Consider the following 11,846-nt stretch of genomic DNA (forward strand, 5'->3'; position numbering starts at 1 on the left):
ACGGGTGCCTACCCTCAAATCATCGAATAAAGGCAAAATTACATTTGGAAGAAAAAAAACGGTGATTATAATAGAAACACAACAATTTCAACACAAACATGGAAACGTTTTTTTTTTATGTTTGGATTACAAACTGCTCGGGTGACATGGTGACACTACCGTAACTGTGTGTGTGCGGCTCAAAAGGAGGAAGCGAAAGCGCTCTATTTCCGCTGCAGCAGCGACCAACAGGCACGTCAAAAAAAAAGAGAAAGAAAGGAAAATGAGGATCGTAAGGACAAACTGAGGCGAGAGACGGACCGTCGGATGACATATATCGTGTTCGCTGAGCTCGGTTACCAGACAGTTTTCGTTATTTAAAAGTTCCCAGACGAATATTTGACAGTTTAAGGGTCGTTTCGAGGTTAACTCGACCCCCCTCCTCCTCTCTTGTTCTGTGGTGGTTCGCTTTGAGGAAGCAGCTCGGCTAGCCCAGCTGAATTAGCACAGTTAGCTGGTTTAGAGAGATGGGGACGAGAGCAAGTCGTCTGCAGGAAGAGCCGGTGCCCCCCGCTTTCGGAAAAGATGGCACAAAGCGGGACTCGTACCGGCGACCCCGCTGCACCAGGCCCACCAGTCTCATGGTGGACTTCTCGGGCAGCTTCGAGGACACGGAGGCCAACCGGAGCCGATCGGAGGAAGGCAGCGACTCGGACCTGGGGCAGCATGCGGCGAGCTCCGACGGCAGCCCCGCTGACCTTCACAGCATCCCCTCCAGCATCGGCCAAGCGTCACCTGTGGATGACAACAACAGCAGCGAGGGGAAACCCGAGGAGGACGGGACTCTAAGCCCGGAGCCTACCGCGGTAGCGGAGCATCCGTCCGGAGAGGAGACAGGAGGCCGCACGCCCCACCGCACTTTTTCCGAGCGGCTGCCCGGGAATCGGCACTCTTCCGGCCGCAGCGTGGGCGCAAGATCCGCCCGGGTCCGAGGCACACACCAGCGGCCGGTGTCAGAGGCTTGGATCGGCCTTTACCGTGTTAACAACCGCCATGGCAGTAAGTCATCACATGTACACTGTGCAGTAGTATTTTATATACATGCAATTTGTATTTATTGTGCTGAATAAATAACACGTTTCCATCAGCAGCTGATGTTTTGTATTTTACCCGGTTTTTGTATTTCAAGACAGCTCACATACATGGATTACACTGAATTCTTGGATGGTGTCAGAGTTTGGCAATAACAGCTTACATCACTTTAAATTACTCAATATGTGACGGAATGTGGGTTGATTGCTTCCAGAAGAACACAGATATTTAACTGAAGACATGAGGTGACTTGTGTTCAGAGAAAGATAATAGTACAATGGATATGATGGTTAAGTAAGTGGTAACTTAGAGTATTAATTGTCAACTTTACAAGAGACAAAATGAGAGGAAGTTAAACTCATCACTCCAGAACAGACTTTGAATATGACTGTTTAAATATTACACAAACGCAGACGTTTAGTCTCATGTAACACTGTGAATTTTGCATCAAAAATATCTCCCACAGTGCAGCCCTCACTCGTCCCAGTCTGAAATTAAAATGGATTTACATTCCTGAACAGATAATCTCTTTTCCCGTGCTTGCATACTGACGAGAACCATCAGAGACCCTATTGTATGACGCAGAGCTGTGGAGTAAAACTGGAAGTGGTGACATACAAGCACTTTCACATCACAGGGCAGCGTGCAAGTTGAAAACATTAAGTAACCCACCGCCTTGTTGTTTTTAAGTGCATTAAAACGGGAACTTGGGTTTGCAGGAGGAAGTGAAAAGGCACACTTGGTCTGCAGTAGACAATAGGCGACAGAGAAGGTGGCGAACGTGACATTATGAGCCAAAACACAAGCGTGTGGTGGGTTTCCCAGGCCAGCCCTCTAGCAAGAGTAGGGAAATGGGTCACAACTTCACATGCCCGCTCACTGTTGGCAGCAGCTGATAGATGGAGGAGGGGAATGTAGGGCAGCAAGGCTCAGTGTCTGCCCCATCCACTCACGGCTCTAGTGGCGGCCATTCCTCCAGCCCTAGTCTCTGCAGAGCATAGTGCATACAGTCAAATAAAGTTTACAAACTATTTTGGGTCACTTACGGTCACGTCATTCGCACTATCTCCGATATAACAACCACTGATTGTGTTTCAGCCTGCCCTCCTGCGCTTTTTAGTCAGCCTGTGTAATCCAGATGTCCAAACATAGCACGTTGTGCGCTATGTGATGGGCACATCATCTAACATTTATGTGTCTCTGTGACACAGCGTGTTGATCTCGGTGCTTTTGTCGCTCAGATATCCGCTGTCCTTTCTGCTCGAAGCCCTTCCCGGGGGGTCGGATCGAGGATCACCTGTTGAGCTGCCTCACGTCTCCTCCACTACCGTACAACAGTAAGTGTCCTACCACAGAAATGGCCCGGTGTGTGTGTGTGTTTTTTTTAAAGGCTGGAAAAACTCATGGTTGCTGTGTGTGTGTGTGTGTGTGTGTGTGTACAGCGGATGTGCTCAGTAAAGACAGCGGAGAGTGCTCCATCTGTCTGGAGGATCTGGTACAGGGAGAGACCATCGCTAGGTTGGCTTGCCTCTGCGTCTACCATAAGAGGTAAAAAAAAAAGATCAGTTGGTGTATTTGCATTAAAATAAAATGCAGACGTGTACAAATGTAAAGAGGAGAGTGTTTCATGCAAATTAGCAAAGGTGCAACCAATCACACAACACACCGTTTGGATCGTGTCATGGTTTTGAGTCACAGTCGGTTCAGCAGAAAATAAAAAAACAAATGTGTGTGTATCTATCTATATCTATATATGGGGTAAGGGTTTTCAAAAATAAGGAAGTTAAGGTTGTTCTGTACTGGTGCACGCATCACTGCACATTTCTGATTGTTCGAGACCCATTGTCCTGTCACACAATACGTCATCAGCCGAAGCTGAGGTAAGAATCATTATTATTGAACATGAGATAAAGACAAGCAATTTGTGTGCGTCTGTCCTCCTAACCGTTTATTTAACAAGTACATTATGTGAATATTTGCGCAATAGAGCTTTCACAACTGTGATGATGACGGCGTCATGATTACATTTTAATGAGACGCTCTCACAGATTTACGCGAAGACTTCTGTAAGCGCTTTGAAACGCCTCGTTAAAAGAAGTGACCATGAAGTTGTTAAGGAGCTACCAGTGGTGCATGTTTACTGCCGCAGTGATTTGCCTTTTCAAAGCATGCTGTAATGTTCCCCAACTTTCGAGGAGTCATTGGTGTCCCCATAATTTCAGCACAGAATGAGATCCGACTTGTTGAGGCTTGAACATTTCGAAAGATTAGGTGTTCCGTCGTAGGGAAGGTCCCGCCTGCTATTTTGTTTCCCAATGTTGTGTTCAAGCAGTCGGATGCTGAACCGTGATGGATAACTAGCAGAGAGAAGAAACTGAACATTGACCTCAGATAAAACACACACGTGACCATCTTTTTGTTTTGGTCATAGATTATATAAACTGTCAGTTTTGTGCCACAGTTTGTAGGTGTGGCTGTTTGGCTGTGTAATCAAATTCTGGTCCAGCCAGTAGAGCAACTGAGATTTGGAAGAAGAATATTTTTATTTTTTATTTTAGAATGTTCACACCCTTTACACAAGGAAAGTTATTTCTAACGAAATCATGTTATTGCAAGGAGCAACACTACACTTATTTGACAAATTTCACGATAAGTTTATAAATGATTTGGTCTATAAAAGGTGAAAAAATGGCTTCGAAATATCAAAGATTGAGGTAATATCTACAAATTCCTTGTTTTGTTCGACTAACAGTTTAAAACCCAAAGCGACTCCTTTTTAATGATCACACAAAGGAGAGAAAATGGAGAAAATTGTCACGATTTTAAAAGCTACAACTATAAATATTTGGAGTTTTTCCTTGAAAATGTATTTAAACGTTTAATGGGGAGATCAAAATAGCTGCAGATTAAGTTGTCTGTCCATCGACTCTTTTGTTCCAGCTCTATATTAGTGAGCTCACTACACGTCTTGCAGCTTCACTCTGGTCTCGTTGCATTTAACTGCCCAGAAAATGTAATGTTTTGCGTCCCCACCTGGTCTTTCCTGTTCTTTCTCCCTGTAGCTGCATTGATTCCTGGTCCAAGGTGAAACCCTGCTGCCCTGAACATCCCTTCGATTGACTCGTGGGTCACATGTATTCTGCACAGTGACCAACCCGACTCAGGTATGGAAGACCGTGAGGCTCACGAAATGACCGGGACGTCCAGTTAACCGATTCCTCAATACTCACGATATAGAATATCTTCATTTAAATGCTCCGTTTTTTAAGATGACTTACTTTGAGAGAACACAACCATTTTTGTTTCATGTAACAAAAGAAGCTTCTTAAATGTAAAATGTCTGAACACAAGAACCTGAATAAGTACAAACATCCACACATTTTGTGCCAGTTTTCGTATGTTATGTTTTATGTGCTGCATAACAGTAGAACAGACATTCGTTGAACTATTTTGCATGCATTTGCCACATCATATGATGCATTTTACTGAAAAATATGACTAATGTGACATTGAGTTCAGCGTAGCCCTGTTGCAGACTCTAATGTAATACAATCATTACAGTATGCGTGACTTTGTCTGATGTCCGCTCTGTCCTTTTCCGCCCTTACAGGAGACTACACTGAATCCCAATAAGGTCCCAATTAAAAATGTGTAACTGAACAAATAAAAGCCTGCTGTCCCTCTCAGACACAAACCTATATTTTTGAGCGGGCAACAAGCGATCCTAAGAAGCAGCTCCGGTTAGCGACGCCCCCGACGCTCCCCCCGTTTGGATCGGTCCATTTTGAACCTGGTCTAGACCATTTCAAGCCAAACGACAATAAAATCTCTGGTGGAGACTCTCGTTGGAACACAAGTGGAGACGATTTCCTTTCTATGTTTCGGAATCTGTGGAACATATAAATATAATATATATACATATATCATTTTTTCATAGAACATTTTCATCCCAGAACGATGGAACTCGGAGATAAACTCAAAAAACAAAAAGTTAACTGTGACTGCATCCTCTCCTGTGTAGTGTAACGGGATTGGTCATTTCTGAAGTATTTTGCAGAAAGAGTATTGTTCCGTGTCAGGCATTTGATGAATGTTTTCTTTCCTCGGCGAACCCCAAAATGAACCAACCTCGTACCGAAAGCATGAACTGTAACCACATTGCTTTATTTTGAACCAGCTGGAGGTTGAGGGCTTGTTTTTGGTGACTGGGGGCTGCCGTTGCTCGGTGTTTTATTTTTTCTATTACATGTAAACATTTCAGGGGAAGTTTGGGGGCTAATTGTTTTGTTTTTTTGGTAGCTGGTTAGTTGGCGCTGAGTTTAATGTGCTGCTACTTGCTGAGTGTTTAGGGCGGTTGTAGGTATTTTATCGGGTCATAGTAGCGATGGTGTTGGCACCAGTTTGAGCACTTTTGTCCTTCAAGTCTGATTTTGTTTTATTTTTTCACATAAAGTCTGGGAGACGGTTGTGCGTGCGCAAGTTGTGTGTGTGTTGAAATGACCAGGGACAGCAATTGTCCTAAGTGTGACTGTGTATTCAGGAAAGTGTGACTTTGTGTGTGTTTACTGTAGATTGCCCTGACGTCTGCTTGGTCAAGCGGGTTACCCTTTTTTAATTTTTAATGCTCGTTTTTAAGTGCAGTTACGCTGGCACACATCCTGCTACACGTGGCATTGGTACGCAGCGGTCCCGTTATACTTTGAATGGAGGTTATTTTGGGTGGGGGAGGGTTTTTTTTCCCATGTCTCCCCTTCTCCCTCCTCATCCTTAAACACTCTCTCGGGGTGCAGTAGAGATTTTTGGGCCAGATCCCCAGAGACAGTTTTTGCCATCTGGTTTGATAAATGCCAGATTGAGGAGGGATAAAGGGACGGACGGGTTGAGGGATATATTTGTGGGGCATGTTTACACCATGTGGCATCTGCCTCTCTCCCCAACACTGGAGGCAATGGACAGCTGATGTTTTAATTATTACATAACCAGCCCCCACCGCTTTCCCCCTTTTTAAAAACATAAATAGGATTTTTAGACATTATATCCTCACATAAAGATCATAGCTGAATGTGTTCAATGGCTTTCCCTTTGCCTTTTGTGTGTGTGTGTTGATTGCCTTTGCCCGGTGAAGGGGTTCTTGTGCGAGCAGGTATCCGTCGTGTTTTTAGGGCTGAAATGAGGCCCAGCAGTACGGTTGCTCAACAGACTCGTTCACAGAAGGGGAAAGGGCAAAAACATGAATTGATTGCTTTTGCCGTCTTCTCCGTGCGTTTTAAATCTATGCGCTCACAAGTGGTATGGATCAGTTTAGGGGTCAGTCCGGTGCACAGGTTTCCCACTGGCTAGTTTGGTCACCCCAGCCTCTCTCTCTCTCTCTCTCTCTCTCTCTCTCTCTGGTGTTGTGCAGTCTGAGGTGCTATGATGTCTCTGGCCACTAGAGGGCAGCCCTGTGCATGTGTTTCTTTTGTATTCGAGAGTAAAAAAAATATAATGCCAAAAGTCTGTCTGTGAATTTGGGGGCATTGTGTGAGAGAGTGCGGAGATGATTAGCTGTTACATTTGTTGTGGTGATAAGTTATGATGTTGTATACTTTGGCTGGGAGGGTTGTGTGCGTGTGTGTGTGTGTGTGTGTGTGTGTGTGTGTGTGTGTGTGTGTGGTGGTTGGGTTGTCGATAAAGACGAGACTATCTAAAACCCCACATTACTCTCTTTTTACTTTCTTACCCTCCAAGCTGTGTGGTGCAATACCTCAATCATTACCAATGCTAACTTACCGCTCTGTGTGTAAACTAGCTCCTCTCCAACCACGGACGCTGTTTTGTATAAATGTCCCGAAATCCTTTGTTTTGAATTGCAGGGCACTGATCCCCCCCGTCCGCCCTGTGCTTTTGAAGTCGATGTATTCGATGAGAATGTTTTTCAAAGAGTCACCACAGCAGTATCTGCACCTCCCAAGATATGGACAATCTGCCTTTACTCTGGTATAAAAACAAATTGAATTTTATTTATTAAATTGTAAATATGTAATGCAATTCAAACAAATGGCTTGGTCTTTGTCTGTTCAATATACTGTTTCTAAAGCTCCAATCTTTTGTATGTCTCAGAAATTGTTTTTATATGTATTTTTTACAATAAATCTGTGTGAGAGATGTTTTGTGAACGTCTGTTTTGTGTTTTTAAGTGTCAATGGAGGGTTTTTTCTGGTTGTTCGTCCCGTTCAGTGAGACCTAAAACAGGACAGACTCGTCCTGAAGAGATTTATTTTAATAAGAATTTTAAAGTGGGAACCTCAAAGATGGAGATATGCACACAATTCTGAAAACTCAACGTCTCAATATTCGTTTCCAGGCGCTGCACTTTGGCGGGGTTTTTTCTGTTCGCGGGAAGTTGAAACATTTTCAACTTTTGAGTAAAAATGCTGCATTTGTCACAACCACTTTTAAACCAAGCCGTCCAATCACAGTGGAGGAGGCCCCGGACAAACAACCAACCACAAAGAGGTTATCAAATGTGTTTTATTTGAAGTCTGTTGTGGTCTTCTGTTAAGCTCTTTACGGTGTCCTCCTGTCTGGAGCAGTGGACCAAACATATTTCTCTTATGGGATAATAAAATGTATCTGAATCTGGAGATGTTTCCTCAGGCACAAGACCTCTTCAGCCACATCCTCTCCCTCCGTACTTTAAGTACTCGACCTTGTGCCGACATTTTTACTTACTTTCGCGTATATTCCGTATCTTAGCACGTCGCCTCTCCAGCGCTCCCAGCTGGCCGTGTTCAGTACTGAGTGTCTCGCGATAGGAGAAAAACCCTTTTGGTGGACACAGCAAAGGGACCAGGACTGCCGCTTTAAATGAACTCCCAAATCTTTCTAAATAACTGTTTCAAAGAACAGCAATTTGTTTTATTTAGTAATTGACAAACTTGGAACATCTTCAGGTATTGGTTCTTTCCATCCCTCATTAATAAAGACATCTTCTGCATATTGAACTGTACAAATACAGCAGTAGTTTGCAAATGTGAGCTTTATAAAACTGAAAAGGTCTCGTACTATACGTTGATTGTAAGTCTGGACAGTCATATTTTGTCCATACCCCACTTTTGACGGCCTCTGACCAACTCACTGGGACGCAACAGCGGAGTTTTTAATTCCTGCAATGAGTCCTTCGTGCTGTTGGGAAGTGAAACTACACACCACAGGTTGGGAGGATAAATGACGGCCATCACCGGGCGAGGTTTACGTTTAGCGTCGTCCCCTCCTCACTCAGCACTGCGTGGTGTCGGGCACAACTATAATTCAGCAGAAAAGGTAAGCAGAGCATTAATGTTACTCTATTATGTTGTCTTAACTTGTTAAAAGCAATACCTTCTGTTGACGCTGCTGCATGTTTTATTTGCTTGTAGTATTTACTGGTACTGTCAAACATTCGGTTAGATGATAACCCTTTAAAGGGTCTCTTCCTCATCACAAAAAATATATATTGCTGTTTACCCCAACTATTCTATATGCATGCGTATACTGATACTCATGCAGTCTCCTCTTAAAACCTAGAACCCCCAAACACTTCAAAGCTATCGACTGTTGGTACATTTGCTTTGTGTGGTTTTGGGGGAACTGACTGTTTTAGCTGTCTGGAATAAAAAGGAAGCCGGTGCATCAATGGCTTTTATTGATTTAAATGTTTGGAGCTAATTTATTTTCTATTAATTTGAGTGAATTCAGTTTTATATTGTCAGTTGAATAAGTTATTTGACTTATGTAACATTTTAAATTGTAAAAGAGTATTTTAGGCATTTCTATTTTTAGTGAAGTAAAAGGATCTGAGTTCATCCACCGCTGACTAGGACATGAACAAACCAAAGCCATCGTTAATATTGTTAGAAACATCTGTGCTTTTCCTATTAGCACAAGTCTACATGTCGGCTGTGGAAGAAAAGGCCGATTGTCTCCTTACTGTTACTTGCTGCTTTTGGAGATTGAACCTTGAATGAAATCTCGGGACTTTAGCGGGATATGATGACTGTTGGGAAAACCCAAGACTACACGACCTTCCGAAAGCTGAACAACACAACACTTGTATTTCCCACCATGTTTACTGGGAGTAGGAGAAGTGACATCATAGTTTTACTTCCTGATGTTTACATTCTTGGACAACAAGATATAATGATTTTTTTATTTGTGTTTAACTTACAGTTTCCTCCAGAATGTCGGATAAAGAGACACAGGACGCTCCTGGTTACGATGGTTACGATGAGTCCTCACCACCGTTATACTCCCACGAAGGACAGCCACCTCCACCCTACTCTGCAGCCCCGGGAATGTGCCCTGCATCCAAAATCGAGACAACTTGCATCTATCAGCCTACAGCTGGGTACGAGTCTTTCCGGGACATCTGCCCAGAGGCCTCGTCGGACACAACTCCACTGATAGCCTCGTCTTCTTTTGATGACAAGACGGTGAGAAGAGCGTTTGTCAGAAAGGTTTGTACGACTCGCTGTGGACACGTTTTCCGACACCACGATATTTCCCGACCTGTTTTCGGGATCCTCCACAGCTTGCAAGAGACATTTCAGGGGTCGCACAAGATGATTAACAGGAAAAGAACGCAGAGGAAATATGTTTTTGTAACACAAAACTGGACACTGCAAAGCATGTTAGAGCACAAGAGGTTCTGGACAGCTAGGTCGGATGTTGTGCCTGCTGAATAATCCAACAATCGCTCGTCATAAAACTTTATCTGAAAACGTTTAAATACACGGTTAAGATCAGTTGTGCAGAATATTTAGTTTTTATAACGGCTTGTTCTTCTTCGTTCCTTCGTTCAGCATCCTGACTCTGCAGCTGCTGTTCACCTTCAGTGTGGTGTGTGTGTTCACCTTCTCCAGCGTGGTCAAAGGGGCGGTGCAGACCAACCTGGGGGCCTACCTCAGCTCCATCTTCATCTTCATCTTCATCGTGGTCGCCACGGCCCTCAAGCTGCTGCAAGTCCTTCAGTCGACGTCACCCCCGGAACATCGTGGGATTGGTGGGTTACGAATACAAGAGCGAAAAACCCCAAATATCGAATGGGGAAAATGTATTTCACTCGGTATAGATACAACAAAGACATTTAAATAATAGACCAAAAGGACTATATGTGGCTTAATAAAGTAGAAGTAAAAGTTATACATCTAATAACTAAAAAAGGGAGATTAGAAAATATATTCTAGTACGTTAAAGACATTAAAGTAGTAATGATAAAACATTTTGGCAAATCTTTTATTCACTTCTTGGTTTTTCTCAACTTTTATACTTCTCTTAACTCTCTGAGAAACTGGCACATTTTTTATTGTTTCCAAATGAAAACCTCAGTTTCCTCCAAAGCGGTTGAGATTTTGTTGGCATTTGAAATGAGGACAGGCTCTGAACGTTAAATACACGATGCAGACCACGGCACGAACACTGCAAGGGTTAGGTGGGCGTGCATGTCTGCACAAGTTTTTCATTAGGATCTGAAAAAAACTTTGATAATTTAAAGATATAAACACTCTGGACCCGTTTCAGTTTGAAGCAGTTAAACGTGAAACTATCTATAAAGCAAAAAATAACTTTCTCTGAAGATATTGGAGGCGATTGATACATTGAATTTTGTGCCTACAGGTTGTGGTCACCCTGAGCTTGTCATACATGGTGGGAACCATCGCCTCCTTCCACGACACCACCGCTGTCGTCATCACTATGGGAGCAACCGTGGCCATTTCTGTCGCAATCATTGCATTCTCTGCACAGGTCAAAATGCTTCCTGTATACAGACACAGACATCATGATCTGTGTTGATTTTGTCCGATTTTTCAGTTACCCCACTTCACTTTTTTTTTTTTTTTATTTACTGTGTTTGCAGACTCGTTATGATTTCACTATTTGGTACGGTGTTCTGCTGATTCTGGTTGTGGACGTGATCATGTTTGGGTTCTTCTGCACCTTCTACTACTCCTACATCAGTGAAGTCGCCTATGGCTGTCTGGGTGCTCTGCTGTATTCACTGGTACGGGAGAAAAGAACAATGTACACCACGATAATAATACTAAACAGCACTTCTCTTGCTAAACAGCAGAAGGAATAAAATCATATAAAGAACACACATAGTTATGTTGTCCTGGTCACCTCAGTAGGTTAAACAGTACTACCACTGATGAAACCATTCATTTGCTGTTACTGCCTTCAGATAGAAATCCAGCGGTTTTGCAGGTTCCTAATTGAACATGTCTGCCACTACAGCTATGAATACATCTTTTGAAAGAAAAAGGAAACTCTGTGTGGCCTCAAAACACACAGTTCCACTTCATTGAAAGTACTTTTCTTTACATTTAACGTTGTGACGTGGTTATATTTTAACATGTGCACAGCAGCAAAATAAGTTTCTTTATCATGATTAAAGGCACTGCACTCACACGCCGGGGCTCTCATGAGCTGCTTTAATTTAAAACATGACCAATGAGTGTGTAGGTGCTTTGAAGGCAACCAAGTCTAAGGCTTTGTATTATTCACACCTGTGCTTTTCCTACTGTGACATGTCTTCTATTATAAAATATGTCATTAATTCCTGTCATTTATCTGGTGGTACTCTCTCACCCTCCTAACTCTTCCTCCCCTCAGTTCCTGATGGTGGACTGTCAGCTGATGATGGGGATGATTAGCTACTGTCTGGATCCAGAGGAATACATCAACGCTGCTCTTAATATCTACCTGGACGTAGTCCTCATCTTCCTCTACCTGCTGGGGAGGAGATGAAACTAAAACAC

The 11,846-nt window shown here is 43.2% G+C and overlaps 1 protein-coding gene and 1 pseudogene across 3 annotated transcripts; both read left to right on the forward strand.

Moving 5' to 3' along the window:
- Window positions 1-263: 263 nt before the first annotated feature.
- LOC306789608 (uncharacterized protein) lies at window positions 264-7,215 on the forward strand. 2 transcript variants are annotated; one of them, XM_079285628.1, is made up of 5 exons: window positions 264-1,038; window positions 2,313-2,408; window positions 2,514-2,619; window positions 4,134-4,235; window positions 4,682-7,215. In XM_079285628.1, exons 1-4 carry the CDS (start codon window positions 507-509, stop codon window positions 4,189-4,191), a joined length of 792 nt encoding a protein of 263 aa, XP_079141754.1. In that variant the 5' UTR covers window positions 264-506; the 3' UTR covers window positions 4,192-4,235; window positions 4,682-7,215. The 2 variants fall into 2 exon arrangements, with proteins under 2 accessions (XP_079141754.1, XP_079141755.1); XM_079285629.1 differs by having other exon boundaries at window positions 6,924-7,215.
- A 1,866-nt stretch (window positions 7,216-9,081) lies between these two features.
- LOC306789753 (protein lifeguard 1-like) lies at window positions 9,082-11,835 on the forward strand (annotated as a pseudogene). The gene is made up of 6 exons: window positions 9,082-9,166; window positions 9,259-9,549; window positions 9,887-10,090; window positions 10,705-10,833; window positions 10,946-11,089; window positions 11,701-11,835. The product of its transcript is annotated as a protein lifeguard 1-like (transcript).
- The last annotated feature ends 11 nt before the right edge of the window (window positions 11,836-11,846 follow it).

Source organism: Melanostigma gelatinosum (genome assembly GCF_949748355.1).
Source record: "Melanostigma gelatinosum genome assembly, chromosome: 15".
NCBI classification, from domain to species: Eukaryota; Metazoa; Chordata; class Actinopteri; order Perciformes; family Zoarcidae; genus Melanostigma; species Melanostigma gelatinosum.